The sequence below is a fragment of the Heptranchias perlo genome, chromosome 22, assembly GCF_035084215.1.
Source record: "Heptranchias perlo isolate sHepPer1 chromosome 22, sHepPer1.hap1, whole genome shotgun sequence".
Classification (NCBI taxonomy): domain Eukaryota; kingdom Metazoa; phylum Chordata; class Chondrichthyes; order Hexanchiformes; family Hexanchidae; genus Heptranchias; species Heptranchias perlo.
This window is the reverse complement of record NC_090346.1, coordinates 5,986,740-6,005,755: the sequence shown is the minus strand read 5'-3', so window position 1 is coordinate 6,005,755 and position 19,016 is coordinate 5,986,740. Positions and strand designations below refer to the sequence as shown.

The 19,016-nt window shown below is 40.6% G+C and overlaps 1 protein-coding gene across 4 annotated transcripts in view; it reads left to right on the top strand.

Annotated features, from left to right (window-relative positions):
- The window catches only part of zgc:112980 (uncharacterized protein LOC503706 homolog), a 57,658-nt gene extending 38,963 nt beyond the window's left edge, over window positions 1-18,695 (top strand). For 3 of the 4 annotated variants that reach the window (XM_068002860.1, XM_068002861.1, XM_068002858.1), the window contains 7 exons: window positions 100-192; window positions 1,968-2,048; window positions 5,054-5,161; window positions 10,742-10,863; window positions 12,617-12,739; window positions 17,381-17,438; window positions 18,200-18,695. In XM_068002860.1, the coding sequence (XP_067858961.1) occupies window positions 100-192; window positions 1,968-2,048; window positions 5,054-5,161; window positions 10,742-10,863; window positions 12,617-12,739; window positions 17,381-17,438; window positions 18,200-18,274 (660 nt within the window). In that variant the 3' untranslated portion in view covers window positions 18,275-18,695. Of the gene's footprint in view, window positions 1-99; window positions 193-1,967; window positions 2,049-5,053; window positions 5,162-10,741; window positions 10,864-12,616; window positions 12,740-15,932; window positions 16,091-17,380; window positions 17,439-18,199 lie in introns of all 4 variants that reach the window. The other variant, XR_010966799.1, reaches the window with a different exon arrangement.
- Window positions 18,696-19,016: the final 321 nt, after the last annotated feature.

Genomic DNA, 19,016 nt, shown 5'->3' with positions numbered 1-19,016 from the left:
TGGAGCCTGAACTCTTAACTGATTCAGATTGAGAGATTTTATAGCTGATTAGTGTGATGGGATGTGATCTGTGTGTATATATGTTTCTCCCATATTCAGGCTCACAGCTGGAGCAGACTGATTCAAATTCACTGTAATTCCTTCACACTGGGAGAAGATGTGCTACCAGTGCCTCCTCCTGTATTTGTGAAAGTAAGTTACTCCCAGTAACCTAAACTTGTTGGACTATAGTGAAGTGATATGGTTTAGTCTGTGTGAGTGTATAAAATGTCAACTTGCATTTATATACCATTCCTTACATAAAATGGGTGTCTGAGTTCATTGCAAGGGGAGGTCCAAATGGCCACTGAATAGGAATCATTGCAGTTTACAGCACAAAAGGAGGCTACTTGGCCCATTTTGTTTGTGCTGGCTCCTTCTTGGAGCAATCCCAAACTAATCACATTGTCCTGCTCTTTTTACATCATGCCATATCTTCCTGTGCTTCAAATGTTTATTTACTTTTTCTTAATGGTCTTTGCCTCAATTATTCTCTGTAGCAAAGCATTCCACCCTCGCAACAACTCTATGCACAAATAAACTTTTTTTTACAATAATCTAGTCATTTTGTTTTGCTAGCTCACAAATTACCAAATGCACCGAATGCAATTTCACAATTTTAACTTATTACCTCTGGGTTACCCGTCCACTAGACCACTGTACTCATAATGCCAGATCTCATTTGTAATGGATACCAAGATCAATAATATTGCATTATGATGGAGAGAAAGAGAATGCTGAGTGAGAAGGTTAAGTGCATATAAATTTGTAGGTAAACAGTCCCTCTTTTGAAATCCCTATTAATTGTAAATCTTGAGTAATAAAGTGTGCATTTTCTAGTAATCTAAATGTACAATGTAGATTTCAACAGCATCCTCATTCTCACATAGGGTGTCCTAAATAGTGTGCCTTTCTTAATCTCTTTGGTAGAAAGAACAAACTTAAATTTATATTGTGCCTTTCACATCCTCAGGACATCCCAAAGTGCTTCAGTCAGTGAAGTACTTTTGAAGTGTTGTCGCTGTTGTAATGTAAGGAAACGTGGCACACAGCAAGGTCCCACAAACAGCAATGAGATAAGGTGGTCTGTTTTGGTGGTGTTGCTTTAAGCATGAGTGTGTTTTTTAATATATTGAGCTAATTGCTGTTGGCAATTAAATTGGTTGACTTAGAAGAGATGATGTAGTAGTGCAACATACTTTATTCGGAAACTGTGAAACATAATCACAGTTTGAGTTTATATTGCCTTAATAAAGGCTCCAATTTTGCTACCACACTGGACTGTGCGCTGAAGAATTTTATAATGTAGCCTGTAGGAGTGACTCCTTTACTAATCTCTAAAGAAATTACACACGAGATCAATTTTTATGTAAAAGAAAAGTTGTGAATCAATAAGCGTGTTAAAATAATGCATATTGATGCCATTTACACCATGATTGTGAATTGAGTAGTGTTGACTACTTGGGGAATATTCATATTACAGCTGTAACATCAGTGTGAAGCAGTTTTATTTCCTCCCAGTACTCCATTTATAGTGTCAATGCAGCACAAATCTAGTATTTGGGTCTGACCCGACACTCGAACGTAATAGTGAGACTCCTTGAAGGGAAACCCTGCTTTGCTTTGGAGTCTGCTTGGACCATCCCACTTGATTGACAATCAAATGTTTATTGTCTTTGCAAAGTGGTTTTGGCTTTACACTGATGCTAAACATGGATGGTGCAAATATACCACTATTGTTTTGAGACTTTATTGCCGAGGGGCACCTAGAGGTGAGCTGATTTTTAGAACTTGTGTTAATTGCTACAACATAAATCTAATCAGAAGTTTAACAGTTGGTTATGAAGGCCATGTTTTAAGGTTGTGCAGTAGAAATTGTTTCCTCAATTAATATATAAACTTTTTTAAAAAAAAACATTTCTGACCAGAGCACTGCTGTCCTTGCGGCGTCTATCCTTGAAGATCTGAAGAAGGGAATAGTGGGTTTACCCAAAACCTTTTCATCAGTGGTAGGTGAAAGGCCTTTTTACTAAATGCTGTGCAGGATTGTATCAATTAAATGCAGTAGATCCTCTGAGTTATGGGTATTTTGGGAGCCACTATTTTAATAAGTAACAATATTACAGTACTTAAGTTCCTTTGTAGAGTTATCTGTGAGCAGTAAGTAAATACCCAGTGTTATAGGTCTAGACTTGTAGAAACCCAAAATTGTGTAATGCCCTTCCAAGAAGCTGATTTTTTTTTAATGTAATTGTTCCCATTCTGTCCTGTTCATTGTATAATATATATCCAACCCACAGCATTTTCTGACAATCAGCTATCTTGATTATACTTCAGCAATAACCCTCCGTGGGTAAATCACACTTTGTCTAGGTGGTCTGGAGAAGATTGGCAGCTCTCAGCACAAAAAAAATCCCTAAAATTGACAGCATAAAATAAAACATGCAATGATTAGCCAATAGTTTACTTTGTATATCAAATTTGGAACATTGACCTTTCATTGGAATAACTTCCAATACATGATCATTAGGTCCCCATACTCTCTGTCCTATGCTCATTTGATATCTTTTTTAGCTCCCTTTTTAGAATGAGTGCCGTTGAATCTTGATAAACCACACAACTAAACAGAAAATGCTAGACATTCACACCACGTCACTGAGCACCTGAAAGAGAAGAAAGGCTAATGTTTCCGGTGTGACCCTTCATTAGAACTGGCACCAGTTCGATGAAGTTCGTATCTGAAATGTTAATCTTTTTCTTTGAGATGCTGATTGATCTGCTTGTCTATATCTGGTATTTTTGGTTTTTATTTCAGATTTCCAGCAATCATGCTTTTTCTTATTATCTTTACCCGGAAACACATAATTAGTTTGCCAAGAGGGTCATTTAGAGTTTCTGCTTGCACCAATGTTGTAGTGTAAATCTGGAGTCAGGGCCCAACCTGACTCTGGAGCAAAGCAGAGTGAGACTCCCTGCATCTAATTCACATTGCAGAGTGTAAATCCAGTGCAGTGTCACACCAGCTGTGTAAAGTGCACTTTTTATATTTACCCACAATTATTTTAAATTTTGAGATTGCAGATGCTGCTGCTCGCACTGTTTAAACATTTAAATTTTGCTGCTGGGAGAGGAGTTCAGGGCATCTGTGTAAGCAGAGGTGCAGAACTCTGTTCTGGGCAGCTGCATTCAAATTTTATCACTGCAATGTAAACAGGATTAATACCTGGCTGAAACCAAAACCACAGCTGTTTGTCTCAGAGCAGTAGATACAGTGTAAATGCAGCCTCATTCCAACATTCAGCAACTCAAACAGAACTTTTTAAAACATAATGATTAGATATCTAAAGTGGGCTGTTATCTTTAGGTGAAATTTGGGATTGACTGATTAATGTGCTGTACTTTCACCAAACTTCAATATAGGATTTTGTTTTATGTTTGGGACATTTTTTTTTAAATGTGCTTGCATCTTGAGTTCCACACGGTGTTGAAGTGGAGTTGGCTATTACACAGTCGTCTGCTGTACATGTACATTGTGTTACCTGATGCTTGGCAAAATTGTTTTGTGTGGTAACTTGGGCCCAGATATTTATGGGGAGGCAGGCAGGGAGGGAGCAGGAGCACCTGTCAGCGGCTGGGAAATACGGGAAAGGCAGAGGTCCTGCCGAATTTAACGGCAGGACCTCATTAGAATTTTTTACTCCGATTCCCGCCCAGCAGCTGGCCAGTTTGAGAGGCTGGGTGGCTGCCATGCGGGAAAGGCTGCTGTACAAGGCCGGGAACTGGGAAGGAGGGAGGGAGAGATCGTGAGGGGGATGGGGACGAGATCGCGGGAGGGGGTTGGCTGATTAGGGGGCCGGGGGGGGGAGAAGCACTCCTGCTCCTCCTGGCCCACAAGCAGTGCTTGATCCGGCAGTTCCTGCCTCCCTTTAGCTGCAGGGTTTCCTGAGCCTCAGGAAACCAGGCCCGCAGCCATTAAATCAAAATGGCTACCAAAGTCTAAGGCACATTAACATATTATAATTACGGAGCCACCTCTCGAGAGCAGGTTACTCCCCCAACCTGCTCCAGTTAAAGTGGAAGCAGGCGTGTTTACGAGAGGTCGGGGTTCCCATTTTTAAAAATGTAACCTCCACCACTGTCCCGCCCGTCCTGGGGTGTTAAAATTCCCCCCTTGATCTGCAAATGAAAAGCACTAAGTGCAGCCAGTAATGTTCTTACCTATCTATATCTCATGAAATCTGGAGTACTTGATGTAGAGCCTGGCAAAGGAAAGAAAACTTATCCAGGAAACTGAAAACTTGCCTGAAATGGTAGTGACTGTTAATACATGGATAAGCATTCATGATGCTTCACTGGGGTCTAAACCAGTGGAGGGAAGGGAGCTAGGACTGTAATCAGCTTGTAATAAACTGAAAGGAGTGGTGGTCATCAAGTTATGATTCCAAACTTGAATTTTGTTTGAAGAAAAAAAATCCTCTTCAACAAATTGTGTTGTCCATCTTATTCAATTACTCCAGTCAGGATATTTTAGTTACAGTGCTACTTCCATTTATTGTACAACACAGTGTGATTTTTTTTTTTTACTCCTATTATCCTAGAAGTGCCATTCATTCTGGTGTGTGATTCCAGATAGTGGCAGTTCTCCAGTACCTAGTCATTCTTGATGTGCGAGCATGAACATTGAGTATTGGTGGTTATTTGATCAAGTGGACCATTACATCATGATCCTCAAACAGCATCCACACCCACAGTTCCAGTGATTCAGTGATTAGGAACAAGAATGATAGCCAATTTGTCTCCCCCAAAACATGGGAACATTGATACAAATTATAGATATTAAGACCCTATATCATTTCCAATTGCTTAGTTCTCAGAGATTCTGTCTTTTTACAATGAAGAAAATATGTATTTTGCTTTATAATTTTTTTAAAGGTTTAGTCTTAATTCAAGATTGTGTAAAATTCCATGAAGGCTTGGGTGAATGAAAGCTAATATAAAATGTTCCTATTTACAGCTTCACAGGGAATCTGCATTGATTCTTGTGACGGTGGCTGCTGCCCAGATGTTGCATAAGAATCTCTCTGTGATGAACATTGTTCTGCCATTAATTGTAGCTTATGGGGTAAGAACAGTAAAATTACTGTAACTAGTTTATTTTAGTTTTCTTTTGAAACCTGTCTTCCCCATTCCAAAATACATTTATGGAGTTTGTTAGCTGCTTTCAGTATGGCAGGTGATGGTGATTCCACAGCTTCTTCCCTCTTCCTTCACTCACCAATCAATTCGTTACGGTTCAATTTCTTTCACAAAACTAATTTTAATTGTTATGTTCACAATGTCTCTATACTTGTATTTCAATGATTTCCATGGCTCTCTCCATAAAAACATTTTTCACGGTGGTATTTTTGAGATTGTGCCTTGTTTCCCTAGCTTTATGAAATTTAGGATTGGATTTTATGTTAACACTAATAACACTTAATGTAATTTTAGCCCTCTTCTTCCCAGTTGCTTTGTTCCATTATTTCCTTTTGCTACCCTCCTTTTTCTAGCAATTTCCTTTCTTTCCCCCTTCCCCTACTATTCTTAAGACGTTGGCTCATTGCTGGGGTACAATTCTACATTTTACAGACTGAAATGGAGAGCTGGGATTCAGGAGAGGGAGATGGACGATATGTTTAATAAAAGTAAAAGTTTAAAAAGGAATAACTAGATCTAGTGGCTTTATGGTAACTTTGAAAGTGGGATTGTGGCTTTTCACAAAGCATTCGTACCTGGGGGAGCACATCACAGCTGGATCTGATTCCATCCTCTCCTGATGTCTACGTGAGCATTCCGTCAGATGCAGTAGATCCACTGTCTCGGGAAGCTTATTCTGTGAGTCATGAGAATCCTATGTTCCTCTGAAATTACTAGCTACCCTGTTGACCGTGATAACTGACACTGGCTACTGCACCTATGCTGTGGGACTGAAAATGTCTTTATACCATTCACCTCAGTTAGTGCTGCGATCATACTTTGTTGTCTTGTTCTTAGTAACTAGCATAAACTTTTGGTCTGACACGGAGTTTGGAACTAACTTTCCACTCATATTTTGCATCTCAAGTTCTGCACAAGTTTCCCTTGCCTTTAATGGGGGGTGGGGTTACTAATTTAGATGAAGGCATCTTAGGGCAGGAGCAAGACTTGGAGAGTGGTACAAATAGACGAAAATTGAATTTCTATTGGCCTTGTTCCCCTGTTTACTCCTGTTTACTTTGACATTAAAATTAATATAGAGGAAAATAAGTCAGCTAACAGGGCAGTCTTTAAGAATTCTTTGCTATTTCTCCATGGTGTAGCTGCTGTTTTCACTCTCTTCTGATCATTCTACTTGACAATGGAGTAACTGATGTTATTCTATTTGGAATATTTTGCTTCACCCATCTGATCTAGTACTGGATCTTAGTTTAAATCATACTAATTTTTAATGCTGCTTCAAAAATTAACCTATTGCATACAGCTTTGATTCAGTTTGAAGTATCGAAAAGCAACTTTACTTCTACTCACAAAATGTGAATCCTTTTTTTTCTGTTGTGATAATGTGTTTGCTAGTTCTCCTAAAGAAAAAGTTAATGTCTTTGGTTCACGTTTATTTTCCAATTTGAATCTGAATGAACTTGGCAAAAATCTCTTCTCCCTGACATCTACCACTGAAAAACACAAGAGCACCAATGTCGTGGGAACACTATTGTGACCAATCCAGTCAAGTGTCTCCTCCCAGCATGCTAAGATTTGTGCCCCTAAGCTATCCCTTTCACTCTTTCTTGCTCTTAATCCATCTTTCCTTCTGCTTAGAAAATTACTCGTTCATTTTTTTTCTGCAGAATGGTGACTCTTCTCACCTTTCAAACTACAGTCCTATTCCCCTTGTATTGGTATTTTCTAAAGTTATGGAAGCTGCTGTTAAATCTCAAATCATCAGTCACCATAAAAGTTCTTGCTTAATCCAGGTTTGGTACTCCTGAAGTATGTACCTCTGAAATTCAGTTACCACTTCTGGACCATCTCTTGTTGCTTTGGATGCCTGCAAAACTTTGACAGGGTTTGGCACTGTGTACCACTGAGAAAATTAACATCCTATGACAACTCACCAAAGCAACGTGTTTGCTGCCTGGACAGGATAGGAGAGCTCTGCAGTATGCGGCACATTGTGTATCATAAATAGTTATTGCCAGCTGTGTCCTTCACAACTTCGTCATTCAAGAAGGGCTGGACTGTGACATTACTGGCGAGGAGGCCGAAGCTCTGTTGGATCCAGAACTGCATGGCGGAGAGCATCATGCTGACCAACAGTCTGAGGGCTCATCAGTGACTTATGCAAGGGGAATCAGAGCACATCTCATCACAGGAGCCTTTGCTTCTGTGTCACCCTATCTGGACTTTGACACCAGCGCCTTACCTCCTTCTCCCCCTCTTTCCAATAAATAGACATTCTCTCAATCCACTATCCACCCTACAACTTGACAACACATCAGCCCTCTGCCCCTACAGAACAGTGCCATTAATCATCACCTGAGTGAACAAGTCAGCACCAAATGAGTGCACTCTTTCTTGTATGACTGTAATCTCCATAAATAACAAAGTGCCATGTCATTCCACATTCTATTTTAATACAATGAAATTCAAAGTGAACATAAGCCAACCTACTCTTTCTTAACAATGTACTTTCCCTAGGCGCCTACACAAGCCTTTCTTTCACCTGTTCTAGTGCTTCTATGACATGAAACCTGAGGGCCAAGATAGTGGGAAGTGGTTAGGTGCTCATGCTCTACAAAAGAGCACTGAGGTGGCTCTTGTCTCAAGGCAGCTTGCTTCTAGCAGGGAACTGCTGATGGCTGCATCTCTGGAGCTTGCTCCTGGGCAGGCTGGTAACACCTCCCACATTCTACTGATGTGCTCTGAGAGGGAAGGCCAGAGAGACGACAATATCAGGCGAGTGGACTCCAGCTGTTACCATTCCACTGGGCCCTGGATCTGCGCCCCCACTGATCAGCAGGATGGCTGGTCTAATGGCAGATATTCTTAGAGCCCTGACAGGCAGCAGAATGCATTCTTGCCACAATGATGTGGAAGCCACTATGCAATCTTCTCCCTGTTCTTGGCCCCATTGCCATCATAGCTGCAGTCTGTGCTTCCATTGAGGTGGAGTCACCAACTGGTCCCTGGCCATTTCTTAGCTGGGGATCTGCTGCATATTCAAGTGAATCTGCCCCATGCTCCATTGGTTCCTGTAACGAAGACAGAACTTCCACAATGCCACAAAAGGGAGCAGTAGACTAAAGAGTTACACCTGTCAGTTGCTGCACATTCTTGGAGCTTGATCTCTGAGCCTGTATGTAGGTGAGTAACTATGAATTCTGGGCCCCATAAGTAGTCATAAGTAGCCTTCTCCCCAGCTTCTCATAGGAAGGTGTCACATCCTCATTAACACTATCTAATTCCTTGGAATGAAAGTATCTGAGCTGGTGCATGGCAGTGAGGAAGCAGGTGCCACAGGGGGCGAGTTGGAGCGGGTTGCGGCAGAAGAAAACAGGGCAGGAAGTGTGCGGAGGAGTTCATGGGTGGGCTGCAGTCCACTGTCATCATCCTCCTCCTCATCATGATATCCCCAATTGCTGTGGTGGATCTGCAGGAAAGGTGGGTAGAAGTTAAATTGGTGGATGTTATCCCCTTGGCATTAAGACGACTGAGATAGGGGTGGAAAGTTGTTTCTGTATGATGCTTCACTGCGACGCCAAGATGACAGTGTAGGTGTTCAGTCACTAACTTGGCACCAGCAATATGTCGCAGACTTCACTATCTGTAATGGCAAGGGCAGAGTGCCTCCTTATGAGCTCCGTGGTGTTCTCTTCTTAGGGCTTGAGGAATCCAATGGTGGGGATGCCCCATCCGGTAGCCTGCCTCTGGCACCAATGTGCGCCGTGTTTTGCAAGAAGATAAAATACATGGGGGTAGGCTAGCATTTGAGATTTGTGTGCCAAGTGGCATGGTAGAACTGAAGTAAGAGATGTAAGGGTATCAGTCTGTTTAAAGTGGAGGAAGGAGTTTTGGAGTTGTGTATGTAAGTAATTGCTATAAGGGGAGCTGGGTAGCCATAGAGGAAGATACTGAGTTAGTGCCGCCCTTAACCAGTGTGTATTGTGAAACATTCATTGGCCAACTGTTCCTTTAAGATGATGAAGTCTGCTGGTGCCCAGGGTTGGCAAGGAAGAAAAAGGAGGAGTGTGGGATGTGTTACCTTTTTCCTTCCCTGGTGAGGTCATTGAACTTCTTGCAGCACTGGTCGGCAGTCTTAAGGGTGACAGTTGGCACTCAGTGCTAGTGCCACCTCCCTCCAAGTGGCACAGTTGACATTCCTGGCAGGCTTGATTGCATACAGAACCAGGAATCTGTGCCTTCTTAATTCAGTGTCCAAGTTAGAAAAATTCTGTGTTTTTCTATGCTTGGGTGTTTGGTTGCTTGCTCCAGAATGTTCCGCTGTGGACATGCTTGAAAAGTATGATAAAAAGATTGATGAGACATGCAGTGAGGCTATCCGAGAGTCAAGTGAGTGAGCTGGTTGTTCCCAAGTCTGTCGCTGAAGTACACAAGTTGAACTGTCTTTTTAAAGGCTGCACTCTAGTTTCCATGCACTGCAGCAGCTTACACCCATTTTAGATGGGATTTATGCCAATGACTGCTCCAATGCGTATGCAAATGAGCTGACCCAGGAAACCCTTGTGTAAGTACCTCTCCTGACCACTGGCAATGTAACAGCGGCGCAACTCACCACATGAAAATTTCACCCCCCCCCCCCCCCCCCCCCCCCCGTTTCTTACTTTTTATTACAGTCTCTGTCTTTCTTAATCTGCCAACAGTCTTTGCCTCACTATTTCATCTGACCTAAAATAGTACTCCCAAGTCTCCACCATTGCTAATGTTGTTCCAAGAAGCCGTGTTCTTGTTTCGTTTTACCTCAACAGCTTCTAACGTAATAAGTCCCAAATTTCTCAAGACATGAATACTGCCCCCCTATCGGGAAAGGCTCTTCTGACAGATCTCATCTCTATTGCACTCCTGGACAGGATTTAAGAGACAGAACACAAGAAAAAGCTTCTCATCCAATAGGAGATCCCTCAATCGTCTCTAGCCTTCAATTTTTCTCTTTGTCACAATGTTTCTTGTCTATTTTTTGATACTGTAATCAGTGATCTCATAATTTTTCATTTGTTCCTTCTAAGCTTCAAATACAACATCTTGCATGTTGTTTCCCCTCCCTATGTGCTCAATGTGTGGAAATGAGGACTTGTGCACTGTCCCTTACTGTAATATATTTTTTCCCCAAGAGATCAAAACTGTGGAACTCCTTACCCCTCTCATTCTTTCCTTTTGCAATCTTTAGAATTTTAAAACTGAAGCTTAACGTCACTTAATCCCTACTCCCTGATTTACCTTTTCTTTCTCCCTTACCCTTTTCACTCTTGGTAGTATCGTTCACTTTCCCCCTTCACCATGGTTTCTCAATTTTAAAAAAATTGTCACCATTCAATGGTGTGTTTTGTTAAAATTTGCATTTAGTTAGCATAACCGAGATTTCAAACCTGTTGCTGTTCAGCTATAGATAGGTAGCTCATTGAGACAGGTATGAATTTCCTTATGCTGATTAATATTGTTGTAATTCTAGAAGAATTTCTGGGCTCTGAAGCTCCTGTTCGACAGCCTGAGCGTGAAAGAGGAGGTCTTGCACCATTTCTGTGCCATGTTGAGCAACAATATTTATGTATATAAAAGCATGTTGATTGATGCGTAAGTAAGATTTCACTACTGCTGGTGGTAGATCTGGATATTTTGTAGGTATTTTAATCCCCCTCAGCCATTTGTTTAGACGGTTATCATGTTGAATGGGATTAAAGGTCTTTAGTGTAAATCTCACACCATGTGAAGAATTGCATTACTAAATATTATATATAATATCAATGCCACATCTATCCTAAATTAAAATTAAGTGGGTCACAACATTCCATTTCAAAATGCATTGAAAAGTCCAATGTCATACCATCTCACTGGGAAAATGCATCCTAAGAGTGTCAATATTTATCTGCAGTACCTGTTACTGTAGGTAGCACAGTGATTAGTTGATGGTGTTAAATGCCTGCCAAGTAACAAAACCCCGCCGTACTCCCCATCCAGCACCAGTACACACACTGGTGCTTAGAGAATGCCGAGCCAGTGTAGTCTTTTTGCAGTCTATTGTATTTGTTTAGTCTAACAGTAGTAATAAGATTGTCACTGTAACCTGCAAGAATAGGAACTGTGATATATAAAGTGCCACAATAGCATTTGCCTCCATCAGCTAAAACCTGGTTGTTAGTGTTCTCGCTAACATTGATGGAGATTCTTTCTCCTTATCAACTGAAATAGTGAAAAACAGAAATAAATTGCCATCAGTACCAGCTGATTCCCAGCCGCTCAGTCAAACCCATTAAGTGGCAGCCAATTCTCATCCAGTGAACTAACCCAAGTGCAAGTCTGTTAATTGTTCCAAGTTATTGAATTGCACAATTCCCCCTTCCCTGGGGTGGCCATCTAATGAACTCTTTGGCATCCATTAACAAGGAAATGTGAGCTGCAGTTTTCCCATCCAACACCACTTTTCCCTGCCCCCCCCCCCCCCCGGCCCAATAACCCAGTCATGACCAGAGTGGAGCTGGACTGTTGCATTTTTTTTCCCCACCCCCTTACTTAGCAGTAGAATCTGACCTGAGGTAAATGTAGAGACTGGGCTAGGGGGTAACTGAATTCCCTCCTCTCTTCTCTCTACTTCCTCTCCTCTCCCATCTGCTTCTCCCCTTCCCACCTGGGTCCAATTATTCCCCCCCACCAAACCCTGCTTGACCTGAATACTGCACTTGATCTTGACATCTCATGTGCAAAACAGTGTTCATAATATATACAGTTATACATATTTATTCAAGCACTCCTAGGAGTATAAACGAGATCTTTTATATTTCAAACATTTATTCTGTAAAAATTTCTACTGTAATTATTACTTAAGAATCACCCAATTATATGGCCTTGCCCATCATACTTATGGCAAAATTATTGTCATGTGGAAAGCTATATCATCTAAACAATGACCATAGGCCCCATTGATGATGGTCTGTCTCCAGATAAGATGCCATTGTAATTGTGATTACTTCAGATTTAATTTGAGCAAGCATGTAAAGCACAAACCTTCCTGATGAAAATGTCCCAACGACCAGGTAGAGCTCAACTTGGATAAACTGTGTGATTGTCTCACTATTTGCACCATAGTAAAAATAAGCTTTTACCAGAACTGCTAAGTCTTGCTTAATTCCTGTAACGTCCCTTTTAATGCATGGCACTCAAAAGTTCAATTTCAATTGTTTGCAGCCTGTCATTGTTTCCCTCAAAATATCCCACTGTTTCCAAATTTGCTTTCCCATGATTATTATTAAAATCTTCGTCAAAAATGGTAATTGTAAATTCCAACTGTTGCTATTTATTTAAAGAGCGTATTTCTTTTAACTTTATTTAGGTTTAAGTGTCATGATGCAGACTATGTCTCTGATCTGGTGACCCTCTTCCTGTCCTTTAAACAAGCTACTATCCAATCTGTTAGCATTCCTGTGCTCAACGTTCTCGTGGAGGCGTGGCATGAGTGAGTATTTCTAGAAACTGCAAACTTCCCATTAAATGTTAAAAATGTCAAATGTCTCTCGTTAGCTGCAGTATGGTACAGGAGGACTTTTTAAATGTCTTTTAGTATCTAGATTTCTAAATGTTATTAGTCTTTAAAAAGATCTTTCAAAAGGGGTTCAAAATAGCACAAGAAGTTCCACTGTACACATCCTGCCCAAAATAAAAGTTGTGTGCTACGATCAGGTGCTAATATAGGATCCTGACCCTGGATTTTTCTCCTCCTTACATTCTGGTGTAATATTCAAGATCTCTCTTTCTTTTGTTTCTTTCCCTAATAAAATACTACAATTTTTTTTAAGCTTTTACTATAGGTTTTCTATTTGGCACTTTATAATTGGGAAGCTTTTCTATACCAATAGAATCTCATACCTTACTTGCCTGGGAGATATTCAAGTGTGGGCGGTTGTCCCAAGGTGTTCATTTTTTTTGTCATTGAATCCATTTGCTTTTTTTTTTAAATCCTTCCGTTTTCTCCCCCTCTCCTAACTCTTGCTGGCATATAGGTCTGGGGGACTGGCTGCCCTCTGATACCTTGCTCAAATGTGTGCATCTTGGCAGGTTGTTCAACTATCAAGACCATCACAGGGAGCTTGACCCTGTCCTTTTTTTTTCCCCACCCATAATTGCCTCAGTTCAGGGATGCTGAGGCCAACTACGACCTTGGTTGAAATCAGATAACTTAGTACAGACCTTAGTGTGTTAGTGTAATGCTTATGTTATTGGATTAATAATTCTGAGCAGGTGAGCTCAAATCCCATCATGGCAGTTTCAGAATTTGGAATTCAGTTTTACAAAAAAATATCTGGAACTAAAAGGCTGGTATCGGGAAAAAAAGTGACCATGAAGCTATTCAATTAACTTAAAAACCCAACTGGTTCACTAATGTCCTTTAGGGAAGGAAACCTTGCCATCCTTATCTTTTTTTATTTTAAAAATCCGGTCTGGCCTATATGTGATTCCAGTCCCACACCAACTTGGTTGACTTTAACTGCCTTCCGAAGTGGCAAACCACTTTCAAGAAGTCGACCCACCACCACCTTCTCAGGGCATCTAGGGATGGGCAATAAATGCCGGCTTTGCCAGTGAAGCTCCCATCTATGAATGAATAATAAAAAAAACTATCAAACCTGTCACATTGTAGTGTTATTTACCCACAAGACAATCAGGACTTTTTATTTTATTCCTCTAGTTTTATGAACTAGTTTCAATATACGTTCTGAGGATAAGTTTTTTTTAAATTGACAACTGCCGAGTTTAAAATTCCAATGACATGGATGGTTTCCCATATCACTTTATTAATTTGCACGTTTTTCCTATAATTACTTAAAATTCAATTCACAAAAGCACTCCTTGTGGTTTTACATAGAATTACATAGCACAGAAACAGGCCACTTGGCCCAACAGGTTTATGATCCACACTCCTCCTCCCACTCTATTTACTTCGTTATCCTTCTATTCCTTTCTCCCTCATGTACTTATATAGCTTCCCCTTAAATGCATCTATGCTATTCGTCTCAACCACTCCATGTGGTAGCGAGTTCCACATTCTTACCACTCTTGAGTAAAGAAGTTTCTCTTGAATTCCTTGTTGGATTTATTAGTGACTATCTTATATTTATGGTTCCTAGTTTTGGACTCTCCCACAAGTGGAAACATCTTCTCTATGTCTAACCTATCGAACTTTTACATAATTTTAAAGACTATCAGGTCACCTCCCAGTCTTTTTTCTAGAGAAAAGGCAGAACAGGCTCGAGAGGCTGAACGACCAACTCCTGTTCCTATGTTCCAAATAGCTATCAGCATCCACTTTCTACACACTCGTGAAGAATTGATTGATGTACCAAATAACTGCTGATGCCCATGGAGCAGTACCCTGCGTGCCCTCAGTGGGTTGGTGGGAGGGCATGGAACTTCATTCATGGTCCTCAGTTTTCAGCAATAAATGCATCAAAAATAACAGGCACACAAACATTCATTAGCTGTATATTCCATACAGGTAAAGCTGCAATATCTTGTCAGTTACAATGTTGAAAGATTCCTACCTCCAGCAGCTACCTGCTAGGTGGGGTCATCTTGCTGTTAGTCTGTCCCATGCATTCGAGAGTGAATGCATTGAAAGCATTAGGTTCTGCTACTTCACACCGAGCTAAGAGCAGAGCTGTCCAACCTAAGGAAAACATGCTACCAGCTGGGGAATGCTACTAGAATGACTTGGCAGCAAGGAGACCTGAGAGTGTCTGGGGTCTGAAATTCCTCTTGTCTGCTAATATTGGTGAAAATGTATAGGCAGATTTAAAAACTGGTATAGAAGACGTTAACTAATTATTTGGCAGTGCTTGGTGCTCCTTAACAAGGTCATTACAGTCTACTCTTCTCCAGATTTATTTTTAACCCTGAATTTCAACTTTGCTGTGTTATTTATGTTGCATAATTCAAATTATTGGGTAATTTGGAAATCTTAGTACAAAAAAAGACTTCAAATTATCAGCTGTAGACTGTACTAATGAATTAGTGCAGCATTTTTCAGCTGCATGGTAAAATCAAAGTATTTTTAACTCCAATCAGATCTGGCGTTAGTGCGGTTAACAAGGGATGATTTCAAACGATCACCGCAGCAGTGAAAGGAAAATCGTTCAGAGGAGTTTTCTGCCCAAAACCATTGGTGTAGTGGGCACTGACTGCCGTATTGCAGTAGAGCAGGAGAAGTGGGTGCGACCTGGGAGCAGAGAAGGCCTAAGAGGTGTATGGCTCAGTGAGTCTCAATTACCTTGGTGTGGCAGAGGAATGGTGCATCAGAAAGATCCAGCTCACCAGGGAGGCCATTACAAGGCCATGACTGTGCCATCTGATCTACAAAGACCTCCAGGGGCAGTCAACTATCTGCCAGCACTGCCACTGGCAGTGAAAGTTACCATTGTCATCAACTTTTATATGCAAAGGACTTTCCAGGCACACGCACGGGAAACATCACAAGTCTACCATTTTGTTTGGCTATTAGACAATTATTGTTTCATTTCCTACACAGTGACAGGCTCCAAGACATATTAAAAGTGAATTTATTTTATTTGATTGTGCATGTGTTTAATGTGTCTTCTTGTCATATTTCCCTCTTGTGTGACATGAAATCCTCTCTGTTGTGGATGTGCCCTAAGTGCTCCCAGATTTGAGGAAATAACAGTGGTGGACCGTAGCCAACTGATGAGCTGAAAGGAATGCAGAAAACCCATCATTTATTTCTGCAACTAACACTGATGGACCTGGATTAATATCTCAGATCTCTTTTGCTGGAGACAGTGGGCTTATTTTAGAGGTAGGCGTTCTGTCACTATTGTAGGGACTCCTACCACACTATCCAGATCACCTTCCAATGTAGTGTGCATGGGGACAAGTGACTGATATAGTGCTGTTACTCCAATAGTCTCTGTTTGAAAGCTGACCCACTAAAGCCAAGAGGGTACTCAGCAAACTGGATCTCTGCCCTGCACCAATGGGTCCCTCAGTTCTTGGAGCCTCATCCTGCAGTTACTCCTGAACATCACTATGTAATTATGCCCTATCTATATCTGCCAGTGCCTGCTTCAAGTGGAGAGTTGTAATAGTTAGTTCTAGGGTCCTTTTGGATATGCCTGGTAGATCACTGAGTTCTCCTTGTTCTGGAAAGAGATCACCTGAGCCATTGAATATAAGCACACATTCATTTAGGATACCGTATTGTCATTACATGCACTAGTATGTATAGACAAGTTGATTTAAATCCATCTTGCAAAGCACAGAATAATTAATATGGTACATACCAGTAAATCTCCACATCCCCAATCCCTTGTGGGTTCATCCTCCCAAAATTAAATACAGTTTCCTCATATGGAAGTTTTCATGTCTTAGAAGTTCATTATCTGTTTCACATTGTACTGTTACATTATGTGTAAGTTTGTTTTTAGATGTTTGTTTTTAGATGAAGATTGAAACAGTGCTTTTGCCCATAGAAATTCATTCCTACAGTATATTCCCTCTCCCATCATGACTTATACAATATAATTTCCATAAACTTGCTATTTTCACTTCCAATATTTTATTTGCCACATCCTTGCTAACACTTCTTGCTCAGCAAAATGTTTTCATCCATCCTTTCCTTCATGCCATATATGCTCTGCTGATACATTATCTTGAGCTCTTTAAATTCTTCCAGCTCATTGAACCATTGACATTGCTTGGACTCTTGAGTGACATGTTGCCACACTTGGCACTTGCTTTGCATTTTTTTGAGGACTGTCCTTGCTCACCAAAAATCTGTTTGTGTTTCTCTGAAAGAGTTTACAAGAAAATGAAGGGACCTTGTTGATTAAATAACCCTTTCCTGTTTGTACAGTCAGTCACAGTGGTCTCCAAAATTAGTGCCAGGTTTGTTCTGCAGGTACCATGGATTAAGACTGCCCAAACTCATTACACATAGGACCCTTACGACCAGCAGACAGAGGAGATTTTCATGCCATTAATCCGGGTTGAATGTGAGCTTGGATTGCAACCCTCTGCATCACCCAGTTCAGTGGTTGTTTTAAACAGCGGGTAAATGTAGCTAATTTGTGACCATATTCTTTTACAGATTCAAAACCAAGGAATGTCTCTGGACACAGACTCTTCACAGTTTTCTACAAAATAAGGTACGATTTGTACTTAAAATTAAAATCAGTGTAGTCAAATTCTTTGATACACATTACAATTTTTGGGAGGGAGGGCTATGAGGGTAATTACATAATTTGATAGTTCCTTAGAATCTTCATTATATTCAACCCCCTTATAATTGGGCCTCACTGCATTGTGTTTTTTTTATTTCCTTACCTTTCTTGCTCTTGATTTACCTTGTCACACATCATACACAGCCAAGAGTGCAGTCAAGGAGCCTTCCCCCATGACTTCACCAATGCTGCTATGTAACCAGCTTGTTAGAGTGTATAAAAAAGTGACCCAGAGTGACTGTTTTGCTGGGGCAAATTCCTGTCTTCAAACTTATGTCCTACCACTGCATGGCACAACGTGTTTGAAGTGTGCCAGTTTCTTGCTCTCTGGATTCGACTACCATTGGCATTAAACATTGTTTCAGAGGGTTATGAATCTTTGGAATTCTTTACCCCAGAGGGCTGTGGATGCTCAATCTTTGAGTATATCCAAGACTGAGACCGATGGATATTTGGACACTAAGGGAATCAAGGGATATGGGGATAGGACGGGAAAGTGGTGTTGAGATAGAAGATCAGCCATGATCTGATTGAATAACGGAGCAGGCTCGAGGGGCCGTAAGGCCTACTCCTGCTCCTATTTCTTATGTTCTTATGTTCATTTGAAATTCTATAGCAACTCTGAGTCATTTTGAGAATCAGCTGGCATATTTATCATGAATTTTCTCTCCCCTCTATTGATGCAGGTTATTCCAGCCATGGAAATGCTGAACACTGCACAGTTTATAGAGTTACGGAACAAAATTAACCGGCTATTTTAAGAAAAAAAGTTTGACTCATCCTGAAACCTATCCGAACCGATGACCACTGGAAAAGATGGATTACCATGGCAATACTTCCTTGGATATCTATGACTGTGACATTTGCTCCTGAGATGACACGTTACAATGATCAAATATCTCTTAATTTTAATCTGCTTTATCATACAACCATGAAAACTAGGCACAAATGGAAATCCTGCAGTTTTTAAAAAGTGTCAGTCACCTTTGACAATTATTCCACTGTTCATAAATAGTCTATCATTGAGATCAACATCTTTTTATTAGAACAACAATTAAAATATTGGTGTTAAGGGGTCCTGTAAGTAAAATTATTTTCTCCCTATTCCTTTATTTTTCTGTATTACCAGGTTAAATATATTGTGCTTCAATAGTCAGACATTTGAAAAAACATGAGAAAGAATTGGGTGGGTGGGTGGGTGGGGGGTGCAATTGGTCCAGTGCGACCTTGTCTTATAATATTTATTTGTACTTAGCTATCCAGAGGAAAGATCATGAAATGTGCAGTATGTGTATACCTGGTTTCGTAGCAATGACTTGTATGTGAAGCCAATACAACAAAGTGAAGGCCAATCTGCCATTCTTAAAACAGAAATTAATAGCAATACATAGTGGGTTAATGAACATCTGAAAGAGAAAGATAGATTAACAAGGTGGAAATCCTTCATTTGCTCAGAATTATTTTAGTTATATTTTCTCATACGTGTCATGTAAGGAAAGGTTG